The 19,313-nt window shown below is 47.7% G+C and overlaps 1 protein-coding gene across 4 annotated transcripts in view; it reads right to left on the bottom strand.

Moving 5' to 3' along the window:
- Positions 1-3,635: 3,635 nt before the first annotated feature.
- LOC121166488 (glutathione S-transferase Mu 1-like) overlaps positions 3,636-19,313 on the bottom strand; it is a 135,870-nt gene continuing 120,192 nt past the window's right edge. For all 4 annotated transcript variants that reach the window (XM_040995628.1, XM_040995622.1, XM_040995625.1 and 1 more), the window contains one exon: positions 3,636-3,725. In XM_040995628.1, coding sequence (XP_040851562.1) covers positions 3,636-3,725 — 90 coding nt within the window. The remainder of the gene's footprint in view (positions 3,726-19,313) is intronic.

Here is a 19,313-nt window from a genome sequence, read left to right as displayed (position 1 = left end):
CCTAATGTGAACTGGCTGGTGTTGCAGCCCAGTCTGGCTCCTCCTGCCCCCTGTCCTGGTTCTCAGATCTGCCAGTGGATGTTATAAATTGGCCCAGCTTGGTCTGTCCCCAGACCTGACCCACATGTATGCTGGCAAGTACTGTAACCTGGCGTTGTCTGGGCTGTTCCTTACCTTGATTCTTGTGCTCACCTGCAGAGACTGCATCCCAACGAAGGAGTTTCCCAAGCTCCTCTATTGGGTCTCCCGCCGTGGCAGTTCTCACACACATCAGTGGGTTCTTGGCCCAGGTTGACTTTGTCTACTTTCTGTCCTGTCTAGACCTAGCCCAGTCATTTCTACACCCAGCCTGGTGCTCACAAGTACCAGTGGGTGCTGGAGTCTAGCCCAAATGGCTGGTCCCTAGACTTGGTCCACACTTGCATCAGTGGAGGCTTTTGACATGTCCAGCCCCAGCCTGCTGTCACCACTCTGGCTCTTGTCCCCACCAGAAGGAACCACAACCCAGTTAGGACGTCTCCTTATCTCCCCAGCCAGGCTTGTTCCTATTCACAGCTCTTGGACGTGCCAATGGAGATTGCAGTTCCACAGAGGTAAGCCCATATCTCCCCCACAGGTTTTGCTACCAGATCCATTTCTCTTACGTGCTAGCTATTGTCATGGCCCATCTGAACGTCACCTGCCCTCTGTTCTGACTCTCACTGGTAGACCCCAGCCTTAACCTTAGTGTGTGCCAGTGAGTGGTACTCAATGATGGTCGAAGCTCACTACCCCAGCTCAGGTCTTTCATGTGTGTTTGTATTTTGGCCTGACCATTAAAGGCCCTCCTGTTCCGCCCTTCAAACTATTTGGTCTCAGCCCTTCTCTTAAATACACATGCAGTGGTCTTATCCATGGAAGTCCATCAACAGTAAGTCCTCACCTGGCCATAAACCCATAGGTCATCAACCAATTCCACTTGTGCAATCATCCATTCCCCCTGCAAATCCACACCCCCAAACTCCCAGAGCACGCTGCTGGGTGGCCCGAGCTATCCAGGCTCTCTTCTAGGCAACCACACGGCCCAGCTAACACACCTATGCTGGGCAAGAAAACCTTCAGGCCAGGAAAAGCCTGAAGGCCCACCGAGTCTCCCTTCCCCAGGGCACCATCCCACTCAGCTGTCTGCACCTGTGGCCAATAGTTCTTGAAAAATTATTAAGCCCTAGAGAGATAACAGAGAAGTAGAGAATTTTACATAGGGAGGTTTATAAGCAGAGTGACTCACAGATGGTGGTTTGCAGGGTGGAATCATGTACAACACATCAACTATCAGCAAAGGGAAAGGCAGAACATCAAGGTACTGTTGCAACCCTACAGAAAAGGCACAGGAGGAAACTGTGGCCCTCCAGTACAGCAGGAGGTACAGATGTTCCGTAGGGGCCCAAAATGTATTCTCCCTAGAGAGTGAGCAAACCATCCATTAAAATAGTAAACAATCTCCTACACTTTGACTTGCATGTTTCCTCTGGGGACTTAGGTGGATATGGGAACCAAAAATTGGGGAAGCACTTATTTTAAAGCCAGTTACCATGTCCTAAAATCCTCAATTAAATATGCTTCACTGGCCTCAGGGTTGACTCAGCTCCGGCCATTACCGACATTTGGGGGAGTGAACCAGCATGTGGAAGATCTTTCCCTCTCTGTCTCTCCTTCTCTCTGTAACTCTGCCTTTCCAATACAAATAAATAATATCTTTAAGAAAAAAGAAATCTACATGGGATCTGGTGTAATGGTGTATCGAGCTAGTCCTCCACCTGTGGTTCCAGCAGCCCATGTAGGTGTTGTGTCCTCCTGCTGTACTTCTCATACAGTTCTCTGCTTATGGCCTAGGTAAGTAGTGAAGAATGGCTTAAGTCCTTGGGATCCTGCATCCACATAGGAGACCTGAAGAAGCTCCTGGCTTTCTATTGGTTTAAGTCTGGCGTTGTGATCACGTGGGGAGTGAATCAGTGGATGGAAGAGCTCTGTCTTTCCTTCTCTCTGAGTAACTTGCCTTTTTTAAAAAAATAAATACATCTTTCTAAAAAAGAAAAAAAAATCCACATGCTCAACAGCATGATTAGACATGCCACACTGAGAGCATATATTGACATCTATGTCATCTACTCAAAGAAATAAATGTCAAAAAAAAAAAACCAAATATGAATTGTCACCACAAGTTAGAATATAAGTGACTAGGACCAGTACAGCGGTGTAGCATGCTAATTCTCTGACCTATGGTGCTTTGCATCCCATATGGACACTGGTTCATGTCCTGGCCACTCCACTTCAGACCCAGCTCCCTGTTTATGGCCTAGGAAAGCAATGGAGACTGGCCCAAATCCTTTAGACCCTGCACTCACATGGGAGACCTGGAAAAAGCTTCTGGCTTCCCGCTTCAGATCAGCTCAGCTCTAGCCATTGGGGCCATTTGGGGAGTTGAGCCAGCAGATGGAGGACCTTCTCTCTCTAACTCTCTTTTTTCCCCTATAAAAGCTGCCTTTCAAATGAAAATAATTAAAACATTTTTAGAAGAATAAAGCAGATTATCTCAACCTGACCCATTACCAGACTCAGCCCTTACATATGCCAACAGATGTTGCCATCTTGTTCAACCTGTTCTACTTCCAGCCCTGGTTCTTGTGCTCACCAGTGAGAGGTACCATCTAGTGGGGCATGCTCACAGTTCCCCTGCCAGGGCTGCTCCCAGCCCCGGATCTTACACCTACCAGGGAGTACTGCAGTCCAGCCTGACATGGCTCATACCCAATTCTAGCACTTTACGGCTATGCTGTGGCCTAGCTCAGCTGGCCGGCACCCATTCTGGTTCTGGTGCAAAGCAGTGAATATAGCAGCCCAGTCCAGCCTTGCATACCCCAATTCCAGCCTTCATGCTTCCCAGGAGAAGCAGTGGTCCAGCAAGAAAATTCTGAAATTCCCCTACCAGAAAAACCCAGCCCCAGGTCTTGTGTGTGCTGGCAGGGCTCTAAGAGCCTGGGATGGACCTCCAGGCCAGGGATCCAGTCGGGCTCCTCAGAGTAGACACAGCTACTGACAGACAGAACACAGGAAAGACAAGAGAGGGAACTCCCTGGCATGGGGAGGGGGAAGAGGCTAGAGGGTATTTTTGGAACAGGAAGGAGGTAGAGGAAAGAGAAGCAAAAGGCTTTGAGGATAAGAAGGGAGTGAGAGGGCCTGGCGCGATGGCGCAGCAGTTAAGGTTCTCGCCTTGCACGTCCAGGATCCCATATGGGCGCCGGTTCTAATCCCGGCGGCCCGCTTCCCATCCAGCTCCCTGCCTGTGGCCTTGGAAAGCAGTCAAGGACGGCCCAAGGCTTTGGGACCCTGCACCCACTTGGGAGACCCAGAAGAGGCTCCTGGCTTCGGATTGGCATGGCATCAACCGTTGTGGCCACCTGGGGAGTGAATCATCAGACAGAAGATCTTCCTCTCTATCTGCCTTTCCAATAAAAATAAAATAAATCTTAAAAAAAAAAAAAAAGAAGGGAGTGAGAGGAAGAAGGCAGTGCCAGGGACACAGGGGGACCAGCTGCCACCCAGGTTCTGGGTAGCAGGCTGACACGGCTCCTCCTGTCTCCTGGCCTCTCATGGCCCTACTTGTTGCCCCAAGTGGCCATCTTGGTGAACACAGGTCTTGGGAGGAAGCGGCTGGACTTCATGTAGGCAGAGATCTTCTCCAGGCCCTGTGAGTGGGAACAAGGACAGAGCTCAGGGCCTGCACCCCACTGGGGTACCCACCCACAGCCCTAGGCAGCCCAGGCACAGTGGGACCCCAACAGGAGCCCTCCTGGGGCTCCAGGGCTGGAGCTTGACACAGTCTCCTGAGGGGCCACAGCCCTGGTGACTTCACTTTTCAGGGACCTTCAGCCAATGTCCTTGCTTCCTAAGAGCTCAGTGAGGGTACCTGGCACACAGCAGGTATGTTACATGCACTGCGGGTGACTGTTCAGGATTAGGAAACTGTTTCCCCAAATCTGATGCTCAGCCCCATTATCACCATTCATCAGAAAGGAACTAAGGACCAGGCAATGGCACGGCATGACTCCACCCCTTGGGACATCCCATCCCCTCTCACAGTGCCTGGGTTTCAGCATCTGCTCTGCTCTCCCACCCAGCTCCAGACTAATGCACATCCTGTAGGCAACAGAGATAGCTCATCTACTCGGGTCCCCACGACTCACATGGGAGGCTAGATTGAGCTCCTGGCTTCAGCCTGGCCAGGTCCTGGCTGCTGAGACCATTCAGAGAGGGAGACAGTGGATGGCAGAAATTCTGTGTGTGTGTGTGTGTGTGTGTGTGTGTGTGAGAAAGAGAGAGCTCTTTCCAAATGAATTAAAAAAGAAACTCAGAGCAGCTGAGCTACAGGCAGGTTAAGCGCCTCATGCTCAAGTGACTAGTGATGACTCATGGCTGGGAGCTGCCGGGCTGTGTCTGCCTACCATGCCTGGCTCTCTGCTGCACTGCCCCTTCCATCTTCCAAAAGCCCTATCTGCTCAGACCTCCCTTTCATGGGCCAGTTTTTGGCTTGGCTGGGTTTGCATACAATGGTGTGTGTGTGTGTGTGTGTGTGTGTTGCTAGCAGGACAATGTCCTTGATGTGTAGAAGAGAGCCCAGACATTACTCAGTGACATTGTAAAACCTGCATAATGTGGATTCAGGTGAGTGACCCAGAAAGCACCTACTGGACTGAGCTCTAATTATTCCTAGGAAAATAGAAAACTCAGAATCTTTACCTGGTGCCGGAGCTCATCCTTACTGTGCTCCAGCCTACCTCATCTCCAGCTCTGCCACAAGTAACATGAACCACATTGCCAGGACAGAGAGTGCGAATGTAATTTCCCCCCCTATGATGTGTATCTTGAAAGACAGTGTCAGAGAGGAGGAGCAGGGTGTGTGTGTGTGTGTAAGAGAGAGATTTTTCCAACTGTTGCTTTGTTCCCTAACTGGCCACAACAGCCTGGGCTGTGACAAGCCAAAGCCAGGAAGCCTGGACTCCAGCCAGGTTTCCCACATGGGTGGCACAAGTTCAAGTGATTAAGCATCAGCTGTTGCTTCCCAGGGACATTAGTAGGGAGCTGGATAGGGACCTTGGAGCCAGGACTTGAAGTGGCTACTCTGATATGGGCTGTGAGTGCAGCAGGTGGTGGCTTGACTTGCTATGCTACAATGCCAAGCCACACACAGAGACTTTCTCAAGTATTCAAGGACACACAGGGCCACTCGTTCCCTTCAGGCCATTGGCTGCAGTCCAACTGTTACCCTTCCTCTCTTAGTCATGTTAGCTCTTCCAAGGCCATGTAACCCAGGCCAGGGGCATAGATGATAGTTGCTGAGACTACAAATCCTCTGATGGGGAGTGGGACAGGAAACAGACTCCAGCCTGAATCAGTGGGGCTAACACCTCATATTTCCAGCACTTAAGACTCTGGGGTGCCAGCATCCCACATCAGGGTGTAAAGGATCTGAGCCCTCGCTGCATTTGTGGTTTCTGCTCCCTGCTCTCGTCCCCTTTGGGAGGCAGCAGAAGATGCCTTCAGTACTTGGGTCTGAGCCAGTCACATGGGAGACCTGGACCGAGTCCCAGGCTCCTGGCTTTGGCCTGGCTAGCCCTTCCTGTTGCAGGCACTTAGAGAGACAAGGAGCAGATGGAAGATCACCTGCTCTGTCTCTGAACCTCGTTCTTTGGGTCTCCGCCTTTTCTTTCTTTTCTCCCTTTTCTTTCTTTCTTTCTTTCTTTCTTTCTTTCTTTCTTTCTTTCTTTCTTTCTTTCTTTTCTTTCTTTCTTTCTTTTTTTTCTTTCTCTTTCTTTCTTATTTTTTAATATGTATTTTTATTTTGATAGTCTTTACATTGTTGATTAGGGTATAAAGGGTCAAGGGCTACAGGAAAGTGGGTAAGACCATTGTTTCCAAACTAATATCTTTTTTTTTTTTTTGTATTTGGGGTCAGGGGAGAAACAAAGGGAGAAGCTCCACCCAGCCTCCCCCTCATCCCAGGTCCTTGATATGGGGCATGCTCTGAGGGTCCTACTCCAGCAGTTGTGATAGTTCAACTGTTCTGAATTGCTGCCAATCTCACTGTTCCAAGCACGATGAAACCTATTCAGAATCCACTGGCTGACATAGTTTCTTCATGGTTGGGGTTCTGACATCAGCAGTTCAGTTGGAGGGAATCTCCAAAGAAACTTCATCTGAGATGATCCCAGACCTGATTCTTGTGTGTGCTTGCTAGTACAGCATCTGGCACAGTCCATTGCCCCAATCAGCTTATGCACATGCTGGTAGTTGCAATTGCTGGGTCATTTCTGTTTCCAGCCTTGTCTTGCACATGAACCAAAGGGTGTTGCAGTCCAGCCTGATCCTACCCACTTCATATTTGGCCCTCATGCAAACCAGTGGGAGCTGCAGTCTAGTTGGAGCGACTCCCCATAACCCCCACCAGGCCTGCCCCCTACCCTAGTTCAGTATGTACCACAGACTTGTTCAGTCTGTCCCACATCCCATTTAGCTCTCATACATGTCAATGGGCATTGAAGCCTAGTTCAACCCAACCAATCCCACTATCCAGCCCACACACATACTGGTGGGTGCTGTTCTGTCTAGCCACCCCTGCCCCAGTCCTGGTTTTCATGCTCTTCAGTGGGAGTGGTAACCCAAGAGGGAGGTGCCCACTATTTCCCTACTAGGCCACTCTCACTCCCAGATTATGCATTCTACAGGTGGTTCTGGAGATTAACTTGACAAATTTAGCCCCTAGTACCAGTCTCTGCGGCTGATGCTGCAGCAAAACCCAAACAACCCTCACACACTCTAATTTATGCTTGCACCAGTAGGAACAGTCAGCCCAACCTGGCTTTTTCATGATCTAGCTCACCTAAGACCCACAGGTACTGTAGCCCTGCCTGGTCTGGTGTACCCCCATCCCAACTCACTCTCCAGTGGGAGTGGCTGTCCAGCAGGGGAGCCCTCCACATTCCCCCTGCTGGCTTTGCCCCCTCCCTCCCTGGTTCTCATGTGTGCTGGTTGGGCACTGCAGCCACATCTGGTATGGCTCACCTCACCTTGGCTTTCTGTAATGTGCACTGGTATGTGTTGTGACCAAACCTGGCCTGACCCACACTCTGTTTTGATGCTCAGATTTGCCAGCGGGTGATGCAAACTGGTTCAGTCTGGCCTGCCCCCAACCTGTGCCAAATGTATTCCAGCGGATATCTTTCTCTGGTCTGGTCTGGGTTGCTCCCTATTGTGGTTCTTGTGCTCGTCTGCAGGGACTGTCTCCCAACAGAGGAGCTGCCCAGGCTCCTGCCTCAGAACCTCTCCCATTGCCAGATTTTGCGCATACTGGTGGTCCATGGGCCAGCCCTACTCAAGTCACCAATAGAAATAGAAGGGGTTTTTTTTCTGCATCTTGAAAAACACCACAAAAGGGCTTTGTCATTCTGCAGCTGGCACCATGGCGCAACAGGCCAATCTTCTACCCTGTGGTGTCAGCGTCCCATATGGGTGCTGGTCATGTCCCAGCTGTTCCACTTGCAATTTTGTTCTCTGCTAGTGCCATAAGAAAGCAGCGAAGGGGGCCTAAGATTATGCAACCCTCCACTTGTGTGGAAAATCCAGAAGTTCCTGGCTCCCAGCATCGAATCAGCTCAACTGAGGCCTTTGTGGCTGTTTGGGCAGTGAACTAGCAGGAACAGTGACCTTTCCTTACTAGCCTTCAACCCATTCTGGTTCTTACTGTTGGATGTTTCAGCACAGCCAAGGTTCGTCCATACCCAGACACAGTTCACACATGGCTCAGTAGGGGCAGACATCTAGCCTAGTCTGGCCTATATCTATCTACCCAGGTCCTCCAGAGCACCAGATAGTGCTGGCATCTAGCCTGGTTAGGTGCTCCCAGCTCCAGTTCACACTTGTGCCAAGAGAGATTGCAGCCATATCCAGACCAGAATGCAGCCCCCACTCTGGCCCCTGCACTCTCCCGTGGGAACCCCAACCCAGCAAGGGTATACTCTCACAGCTCCCCAACTGAGTCTATTCCCAGCCCTAGATTACATGCATGCCAGTGGTTGCTCTGACCCAGTTGACTTAGCCCCTCACCTGTCTTGGCCTTTGCCTTTGATGCTGTGTCCTAGTATCCCTGGCTCATGCAGACCAGTTAGTGTAAGAGCCTAGCTTGGCATGACCTGTGCTCCATCCTGATTTCTGTTCTTCCTTGTGAGTTAAGGTTTGCTCAGCCCTGCCTAGTCCACCCCCTTCCAGTTGCAGCTCAGCCCACCCCACATCTTGTTTTAGGATGCACATTCGGGTGCTGCTGCCTTGACCTGCCCAGACTATTGTCGGTTCCTTTACCAGTAAGTGATGGCAGGTTCCATGTCACACCTAGCACAGCCATCACCATCCCAACTCATGAGCTAACCAGTGGGACTTGCATTTCCACAGGGTTGGGCCCACATTTCCCCCATAGAATCTACCCCTGGACCTGGTTCTCTCATGTGCTGGTTAGTGTCTTGACCCTGCCAAGTGTGACCTGTTCCCTGTTCCACCACTCAGTCAGGTACTGGTACCTATCCCTGCCAGACAGGCCCCCAGCCATAGCTTTCATGTGGACTGGTGTGTGGCAGTCAGTGATGCTCTATGCTAACAACCCATCTCAGGATTCCCATTTGGGCTGGTGAATCAGTCTGACCCAAATAGATCTTATGGACTCTCTCCTCCAAACTGCCAGGTCTCAGTCCCCACACTTGCCAGAAAGTTCTGTGACCCTGTCATTGAGAATCACCCAGAATTCATTCCTCACCTATACTCACACTGGACTTATCCATGGATGTCTCTAGGCAGCAATTACATATCCTAAAAACCCCAGAGCTTGCTGCCGGGTGGCCAGCAGGCAGAGCCTGGTGTCAAATAGACACACTGGCTGCCAAAAACCTAAGACTTAGTCACCACTTGGCAGCAGTGATCCTGGCCTGACCCAGCATTGGTCACCACTTGGCATCAGTGACCCAGCATTGGGTCTGGCCTGGCTTGGGCACCACCTGCAGCAGCCAGCTGCAGGAGGCTCCCTTCACCCCAGCCGCAAGGCGGAACACTGTCTTGGCTCTTCCTGCTGCAAGATGATAGCGGCAGGGCAGAGCCAGGGCCTTAATCCAGTTCCCAAGTTTCCCTCATGGTGTACTTACCCTGAGGGAAGAGATCTCTCGGTCCTGGAATCACCTAGGACTTGGTCGCCGCTTGGCAGCAGTGACCATGGCCTGGAGGCACTGCCTTTTAAATAAAAGGAAAACAGAAAAATGAACAAGCATTCTCGAATCTCTGAAGAGGTAGGTTTTGCTATTATCAAACAAACTGACCCTGGGATGACAGCCAAGTAGCAATTTGGAGAGGGCAAGCCATTCATCCAGGGAACCAAGACATGACATCCACTCTCCCTCCACCAGCTGCCTGCTGCTTCTCTAAGCACACTCAGTCCTGGCCCAGGTTCCTCTCTGTACATCCCCATGAGCTTCGCATGGCCCTGCCCTCTTTCAAGGTGTGTAGTAGCCATCCCAAGATGAGTGGGGCAAAACCCATGACACCATGGAATCTGCCTAAGTGCATGCCTTGGCTTTGCCCACATAGACTCTCCTCTCTGTGATTTCCTGGATGAAGAGATCAAACTCCTCAGGCTGATGGCACTACTTGGCCAGCCTGGATGAGCACCTCTTTGAAAGCCTCACCCTCAAGCAACACTAGGGGTTGCTGAAGCTCAGCAGCCTTGAGGAGGTCTCCTGCATGTCCTGCTATCCAAGTTTGTGCCTGACTTCCCTCTCCGGCCACTAGGCAGCTTGTTTACAGCCCTAGAACCCTCTCCCAAATCACGGACTAAATCATGGACCAATAGAAATAGAAGGTTTTTTTTTTCTGCATCTTGAAAAACACCACAAAAGGGCTTTGTCATTCTGCAGCTGGCACCATGGCGCAACAGGCCAATCTTCTACCCTGTGGTGTCAGCGTCCCATATGGGTGCTGGTCATGTCCCAGCTGTTCCACTTGCAATTTTGTTCTCTGCTAGTGCCATAAGAAAGCAGCGAAGGGGGCCTAAGATTATGCAACCCTCCACTTGTGTGGAAAATCCAGAAGTTCCTGGCTCCCAGCATTGCATCAGCTCAACTGAGGCCTTTGTGGCTGTTTGGGCAGTGAGCTAGCAGATGGAAGACTTCTCCATCTTTCCTTTTCTTTGTAAATCTGCTTTTCAAATAAAAGCAAATCTTAACAACAACAACAAAAAAGAATTTCTCACTCTGATATTTATATGTCTTTGATCTAGAAAGATAGCATTCCTGCATCCAGCAGAAGAAATACTTTGTAAATAAGACCAATCATAATTAGAATGAGAATTTTAAAAGACAGTGAACAGACATGAGCATGTTGGTAGTCAGCCCTTTATTGAAAACTCTGTGACTGAGATCCTGCCACACACCTGCCCCAGAAACAGAAATCCCTCAAGGGGCCTATGGCTTGGCTACCAAAAACTAAGAGTCAGGTGGGAACTACAGGGAGGGACTTGGCAACATGGGTGCATAATAGTGTTTCTGTGCCCTGAGATGGGAGTGGAGAGGGAGAGAGCAGAAAATGAGAGCATGCTGGCCAAGGGGGCAGGGCTTCGAGGGGCTGCTCCTGCTGGAGGGGGAGGAGCAGGTGTTACAGGAGGGAGCCCTGGACCACCTGCTCTCTAAAGCCAGTCCAGCAAGCCAGGGGGATCACAGCAGTGGGGGAGGTGGGTTTGTGAAAAGCAACCGGGAGCAGTGGGGACTAGGGATACTGGGTGGTTGTCTGAAGAAGGAGCCTCATCCTGTGGCCACCACACAGAGCACCACTTTGAAAGCCTCACCCTCAAGCAATGTCTTTGTGATGAGAACATTCAAAATTCTCTCTTGTAGTTCTTTGGAAGCATGCAGGGCAGCGTGACCTAAGCTACCCTGCTGCACAGTAGGATACCAGAACCCATTCTTTATGCCAGCCCCTCCCTGTCCTTCCTGTATGCGGAATCCGGGGAGCCACTGCTTCACTCTGTTCTGAGATTGTGCAATGTTTACCTCCCGGGCCTGGCTGATTGCACTTCATGTAATGTCATGGGTTCTTTATCTGAATATCTGTTGTCAGACACTTAGGGTCAGTTCCTTACTTTGACTAAGGTGAATAAACATGGAAGTGAAGGTTTCTCTTCAACATACTCAATTTGTGCAGGGGGTCAATCCTCCATGGCCTTCCCAGGCAATAAGCAGGTTTCTGGTTTGAAAGTGGAAAAGCAGTACTTGAACCTGAACCCACACCTGTCTGGATGCCGATATTGCAGGCGGTAGCTTTACTTGCTTTAGCACATCATCAGTTGATTTTTTTTAGAATGACTGATGGGTATGTCTGCTATTATTCTTCTCTTTATGGATATCCACTTTCCCCAGCACCATTTGTTGAAGAGACTTCCTTTATCCCATTATTCTTGTTTCCTTTGTCAAAAATCTGTTGACCATATATGGATTTATTTTGTGTTCTCTATTCTGTCCCGTGGGTCAAGGTGTCCATTTTCATGGCAATAGCCTGTTTGTTTTTCGTTTTTGTTTTTATTTTGTTCTGTTTTTAATCTTCATTGGAAAGTCAGATATACAAAGAGGAGGAGAGACAGAGAAAGATCCTTCATCCACTGTTCACTCCCCAAGTGACCACAATGGCTGGAGCTGTGCCAATCTGAAGCCGGGAGCTTCTTCTGGGTCTCCTATGTAAGTGTAGGGTTCCAAGGCTTTGGGCCATCCTTGACTGCTCTCCCAGGCCATAAGCAGGGAGCTGTATGGACAGTGGGGTGCTGGGACATGAACCCACACCCATATGGGATCCTGGTGTATGCAAGGTGAGGACTTTTTGTTTATTTGTTTGTTTGTTTTTAAACTTAATATCATTTTGATTGTAAAAAGCCTTGGTGGCCAAAATTGTGGCACAGTTAGGGAAATCATGACCTGAGGCACTGGCATCCCGTATCCCAATTCAAGTCCCAGCTGCTCCACTTATGATCCAACTCCCTGCTAATGCTCCTGGAAAAAATAGCAGAAGATGCTCAAATGCTTGGACCTGTACCCATATGGGAGACCCAGATGAATCTCTTGGCTTCAAGTTGCCCCAACCCCAATCTTTGCAGTCATGTGGGGAGTAAACCAATGATGTGAGATCTCTGACTCCCCTCTCCTGCTCTGTAATCCTGTCATTCAAATGAAACAAGTATTTTATGAAGTCTTTTGCAGTTCTATGTGACTTTAAAGATAGATTTTTCTATTTCTGTATGGTGGATCACTGGTATTTAATAGGGATTGCACCAAATCTTTACAGCACTTACAGTTGTGGATGTGTTAACAGTACTACTTCTGCAATGTCTTGGTTTCCGTCTTACTTGGATAGTCCCTTTTTCCTTATTAGTTAAGCTAAAGGTTTGAGGATTTTATTTATCTTTTCGAATAACTGACTCTCCAATATTCTTAAGTCTAGATTTTATTTCTTTTGCTTTTTTCTGGTTAGTTATCTCATCCTGTTAATTTTGGTCTTAGTTTTTTCTTGTTTTTCTACTTCCTTGAAGTAGAAAGGTTGTTTATTTATTATAATCCTGATTTTTTTCTTGTAATCTTCCTTCTAAAAAATACTTCTACTGGATCCCACTGATTTTGACATGCTGTGTTTCCATTTTGTTTGTCTTACCAAATTTGTTGATCTCAAGTTTCATTTCTTTTAGACTCATTTGTTATTCAAGGACATATTGTTCAAGTTTCACGTATTTGTATAGTTTTCAAAACACTCTCTTGTTATTTATTTGTAGTCCCATTCCATTGTGTTCAGAAGAGATATTTGGTATGATTTCCATTATTGTGAACCTGTTGAGATTTGTGTTGTGGCCTAACATAAATCCATTCTGGGGGTATTGCCACGTGCTGATGCTGGGAATGCGTATCCTGCAGCAACTACGTGGAATATCTGTAAACGCGTGTCAGGCTCGCTTGGTCTGAAGCACAACTTAGCTCTGCCCTCCTCCTTGCTGATGTTCTGTCTGGATAGTCTGTCCATTGCTAAAAGTGGGCTATGGCATTCTCCTGCCATCTGTGTGGTCGAGTACCTTCAGATCTCATGGTTGGTGACATGTGTCTCACAGAGAACCTCTTTAGGCTGAATCATTGAGCCTCCTTGAAGCTTCATTCACATGAACATGGCTTTTCCTCCTAAGACTTGTTGTTTCAAACATTTTATACTTAGTCTTTTTTTTTTAAGATTTATTTTTCTTGCAAAGTCAGATATACAGAGAGGAGGAGAGACAGAGAGGAAGATCTTCCATCTGATGATTCACTCCCCAAGCAGCTGTAATGGCTGGTGCTGTGTCGATCTGAAGCCAGGAGCCAGGAACTTCCTCCAGGTTTCCCACATGGGTGCAGGGTCCCAAGGTTTTGGGCCATCCTCAACTACTTTCCCAGGCCACAAGCAGGAAGCTGGATGGGAAGTGGAGCTGCCAGGATTAGAACCTGCACTCATATGGGAACCCCGGGTTCAAGGTGAGGACTTTAGCCGTTAGGCCACTGGCTGGGCCTAAATAGTCTTTTGAAGCATTTTTCCATCTCTTCTCTTTCTGGAACTCCTGTAATACAAATTCATTCCCTAAATAGTGTTCCATATGTCGCAAAGATGTTCTTCATTTTTCCCACCTGTTCTGTTTTCTCCTTTGTTATTTTAAAACATCTGTCTTCAAAATAAGAATTTCATTTATCTGCCTGACCTACTCTCTTACTGGGGTAATTGAAGCTCTTGGCTGTGTTTTTGTTTCAAAAATTGAATCTACACAACAAAAATTTTTAGTTTTTTTTTTTTTTAAGAATCATTCTGTTTTTATTTGAAAAGCAGAATAATATTGAGAAGGAGAGCCAGAGAAATGTTCTATCTGCTGGTAGATATCCCACTGCTCAGATAGCCAGAGCTGAACTGATACGAAACCAGGAATCAAGAGCTTCTTCTGGGTCTCCCATGTGGGTTTAGGGGCCCAAGGACTTGGGTCACCTTCTGCTGCTTTCCCAATCTGTAAGTAGGAAGTAGGGTGGAAAGTGGAGCAGTTGTGGGATACAAATTGACACAAATATGGGATACCAGAACCACAGGCAGAGGATTAACTTGGTATGCCACCCTAGTTTGTTATTTTCATTCCATCTCTGAATTTTTTTTTTATTTCCACTGAGTTGTTTTTGTATTCTCTTACGTCTTGCCGAGTCACCATAAGATCATTCTTTTTTATTCCTTTTCAAGCAGTTCATGAATTTCTGTATCTTGGAGATAAGATACTATAGAATTATTATTTTTTTATCATGTCATATCACGTGCTTTGTTTTTAGCAGCAGAGTCTGTAGATTAGTGGAAGAGTCACCTCTTCCAGTTTCATGCTGAAAGATTGCTCAGCTGCAGATGTGTGCCCGGGTGACTCTTTGGAAATGTAGACTGGCTTTGGATATGGCTGGATGCGGGTGTAGCGGTCATGTGGTTTCTTTTGCTATTTTAATGCCAGTGAAGCCTGTGAGTGCTTCCATGGCAGCCGAGGTTCCAGGGGCCAAGATTCATGTGCCAGAGGGTGACAGGGCTGATCTGCTGACTGGCCACGGCAACACTACTGTGAGCACATCAGAATGCTGGATGAGTAGTGAAGCATCTAAGACACAAGCTGGTGTGCATATGGGATCCTAGTGCTTGCAAGGTGAGCATTTAGTCATTGAGCAGTAGCACTGGGCTCAATAGTGGTGCTTTTAGCAACGATGTGCCATCACCTATGAGTAAGAAATGATGGTGGAGCCCCGTACTACTTGCTGGGAGCCGTGCAGGTGCAGTTGGGGTCAACACACAGAGGTGTGAAGAGAAAGGCTCCTTTGCTGGCAAGGCTGCAAGAATCTCCTAGTCGTGTGGCAAAGCCTGGTAATGTCTCTCCAGCTACTTCAATGCAGTTTCTCGGACACCACCCCTTTAAAAATCCTGAAATCTGTTGATGCGTTGTTGTTTGCCCTTGTGAGATGGTCTCTGTAACTGATGTGAGCTTGGGAACTAATGTCATTAATAACATCTTGGTGAGTGGGCCTTTAATATTTTATGCTGTCTTGGCCAGTCCCATGACCCTATTGCTGAAAGAACTCAAGCATGTTTGTACTAACATTATAAAACATGCTTTCAAACTAATTACAGGGTTGAAAAGCCCTGGTTGTAGTGGGAATTTATGTTTAAAGTTTTTTTTGTTTCTGATCTTCATATTTTTTCCTTTGTGATATATTTTCTCCTTTAAATGATAAGTTGTAGAAAGAGAAATGTAGTAGGAGTGTATTACTGATTAATATGTGCTTTCCTGGCTGCAAGGTCAGAATGGATAATGGCTTATCTTTGGAAACACCCACTTGACCATGATGTTAAAAAGTGTACAAAAGCTTGTGAGAATTTCTGTATAGATAAAGAAGACAGTCTTTTTCGGTCATCCATTATTATCATTGAATTTTTTTTTAAAGATTTTATTTAGTTTCAATGGAAGGGCGGATATACAGAGAGGAGGAGAGACAGGGAGGGAGATCTTCTGTTCCAATGATACACTCTTCAGGTGACTGCAACGGCTGGAGCTGAGCCAATCTGAAGCCAGGAGCCAGGAGCTCTTTTAGGTCTCCCACATGGGTGCAGAGTCCCAAGGCTTTGGGCTGTCCTCTACTGCTTTCCCAGGCCACAAACAGGAAGCTGGATGGGAAGCAGGGCCGCCGGGATTAAAACCGGAGACCATATGGGATCCCGGCGTGTGCAAGGCAAGGATCTTAAGCACTACACTATCACGCCGGGCCCATGATCACTGAATTGTAATGGTCTGTCTCCTGCACGACTCCACACATGCTTCTCTGGCTCTATGCTCAGCTGGAGCTAGTCTCCAGTGGATACTGTCCTCTGGGGAAGAGAGCAATCCCTCTGGGCCCTGGTTTCCTGATGGAGCCCTGCAGCAGGAGCTGGGGTCCTGAGGGTGAGGGATGCAGGACTAGGATGACCTTTGGTCACCATGGGTGCAGCTGTGTTAGCGTGAGCAGGTCCCGTTAGGAGGTGCAGGAAAGGTGAGGGCCGCAGGACTCTCCAGCGACACAGGCTGTTACCAGAAATGTCCAGTGGGTTCTTTCCTCAGCTTAGTATAGAAATAAAAAGCTGGGAATCTGTTGCAGACAGAAAAGTTTATTTGTGAAGGGACCAGGTGAGCAGGGAAGGGAGAGGGAAGGGGAAAGCACCTCTGGAGAGAAAGCCAGGAGGTGGGGTGCCTCTGGAAAGGGGAGGGAGAGAGAGACACCAAAGGTTTGAGGAAGAGTCTTGGGATTTTAAGCATTTCCCGAACCCTCCTGATTGGGCATAACCTACAGGTAAGAGGTTCCCCATTGGTGGTCTCTTAATCAGTTAGGAAACGGGTGGGCAGTGCTGGGGCAGCCCAGCTGAAGGTGTGGCCAACACCTCAACAGCCCTGGATGGTCTCAGGCGGCAGGTGACCACAGCAGTGCTGGGGCTGCTGCTCACCTCCTGCTGATCTTTCCCTGTAAGAGGAAGTTCCAGGCCTTTCCTGACTGGGGGGCGGGGCGGGGGAGGGGAGGGAGTGGCAGCAGAGATGGGATGTTTCACTCAGGTTCCTCAGTACCCCTGCCTACCCCATACTCAATTCCAGTACAAGTTTTCAAGTGATCTAGTAAAAAAATAAGACTTGTGTATTCATTCTTTGGTCCTTTATTGCGGGGGGAGGGGGAAACAAGAGTGAGGCACTGATGAGCACCAAGGCAGATCTAGAAGGATTCTTGCCCTGGCTGCAGGCATGGAGGCATGGAGGTGCACACCAGGAGAGAGGAGAGGCAGACAGGACAAAGCCTTTTCCCAGGGAAAAGGCTGGGCTGTTTGCTGTCCTGCAGCAATGGACTTGGTGCATGGAGCCGATAATAACAGGTTGGACTACTGACTGATGGTCAATAGCCAAAGTTTATTAACAGCATCAGACTTTTAAAAAAGGAATATACCTAGGAATATACCCAATAGAAGTGAAATCTGCATGTGAGAAGGGGATCTGTAATCCTATATTTGCAGCAGCACAATCTGCAATAGCAAAGATGTGGAAACAATCCAGATGTGCGTCCAAGGAAGAGTGGTTAAAGAAACTGTGGTACATCTACTCCATGGAATATTATTCAGCTATTAAGAAGAATGAAATTATTCTATTTACAACCAGGTGGTCCCAACTAGAGACCATTATGCTCAGTGAAATGAGTCAATCACAAAAGAACAAATACCATATATTCTCTCTTATATAAGGAAACCAACATGGAAAATGTAACTCCAATAGTCCAATCCATACTGTTTTTTGTTTGCTTTTTTGGCTGTATCCCATGTGTTTTGATGCTTTTTATTTAGGTTTGGTCAATTCCAAATAATCTCTTTTCTCTAGTTGAATTCATCACGGGCTCATGAATTATACGATGGCATCATTTTTCCCAAGAGACTTCTGTGTTTCCTTTTTGTCACTCATGTGTTGGTTACTCAGTGGCGCTTTTTTTTTTCTCATGGTACTGTAATTTGTTGTTGTTGTTGTTGTTGTTGTTGTGGCTGTTCTAACTCATACCAGTTGTTGACCTTGTTTCATGACTTCTCACGGTAATGTGCAGTGATGGAGTACAGGAGTCTATCATATACAGATGTGGGGGTATAATGGAACATGCATCCCTGCTTCCAGATGAAAGATGGAATCCCAATGAAACTGTTGGAAATGTGTAGACAATGGGATGCTGGACTGTCTGACACTGTCTGTACCAACAATGTCGGGGTACACTTAAATAAGAGACTGATAGAATTATGATTCCTTATGAAGGACTACACTATTGTAACAAAATGGGAAAAATCTGACGGGGGGTGGGAGTTTGGAGGGGAATCCCAGCCTACACAAAACTGTACCACACAATTCAAAATTCAAAATAAAAATATATTAAAAAAAAAAAAGAAATGAAAACTACAAATAAAAAGGGTTGTCAAGTAAGCATCCAGGGAGTGAGGCTTGGGCCATTTACATTTCAACAGCAAGGGACAGTCTCCCCATACACAACTTGTTCCTCTAGCAGGTTCTTTACCTAAACCTGTGAGCCAGGAGGTTTCCTGTTTATTCATTTCCTTCCTGGGCCTTTCAGAGGAGATTCAACTGGCTCTGTCTCCTTCACTAGCAAAGATTCTGAATGTTCTTCTACATTGGGCAGCCTAGTCCTCCTGGGGCTCAGGGAAAGGAGTGGTTTGGCTCTCCCAGAAGCCTCCAGCACAGTCTCTGCAAGTTGCCACAGGGCCAAGGAGCCTGAGTGCAGAGGCAATGTGCTCATTCTGCAGGAGCTGCCACTGCAGGGCAGGCAGGACTTGAGCACGTTTCTCAGGTCCACCATGATCCACCATGATTGAGAGGGGCAGGCGTGCCCGTAATCTCAGCACTCACTACAAAGCTTACCTTGTCAGCTGGCATAATACCCACCCCCAGCAGTGAAGGCAATCATCTTTATCCAGTCTACTCAATGACTAAGTTCTTCTGGCAACACTCCTGCAGACACACCCAGAACAAGATTTTTATCAGCTATCTGGGCTTCCTTTAGCCTAGTCATGTTAACTAAAACTAACCACCATAATGTATGATAGTAAACCTAAAACAATCACAGTTGAATACGCTGTCCTTATAAGAAACAAAGCTTTGGGGGCTGATGTTGTGGTGTAACAGGTTATCCCACTATCTGAAATGCCAGCATCACAGATGGGCACTGTTTCAAGTTGTGGCAATACTACTTTTGTTTCAGCCCCTTCTAATGGGCCTAGGAAAGCAGCAGAGGCTGGCTCAGTCTTTGGGCCCCTGCACACACAAGGGAGACCCAGATGAGACTCCTGGCACCTGGCTTCAGACCAGCCTAGTTCTAGTAGTTGTGGCCAAATGGGGAGTGAATGAGAGGATGTAAGACTCTCTCTCTCTCCTTTCTGTCTCTCTGTAACTCCGCCTTTTCAATAAAAATAAATCAATCTTAACAAAGGAAAAGAAACTCCACTGTTGCCTTCAACTTGGCCCAGTTGCAGCCATTGTATCTGGGGAAATGTGCAATGGATGAAGAATCTCTCTCTATAACTCTCTGAAATTCTGCCTTTCAAATAAATAAAATATTCTTTAAAAAAATATTCAGGGCCCGGCGCGGTGGCGCAGTGGTTAAGGTCCTCGC

Source organism: Ochotona curzoniae, unplaced genomic scaffold (assembly GCF_017591425.1).
Source record: "Ochotona curzoniae isolate NIBS_2020 unplaced genomic scaffold, NIBS_Ocur_1.0 patch144, whole genome shotgun sequence".
In the NCBI taxonomy this organism is placed as follows: domain Eukaryota; kingdom Metazoa; phylum Chordata; class Mammalia; order Lagomorpha; family Ochotonidae; genus Ochotona; species Ochotona curzoniae.
The sequence above is the reverse complement of the archived record's forward strand: the minus strand, read 5'-3'. Positions and strand labels throughout refer to the sequence as shown.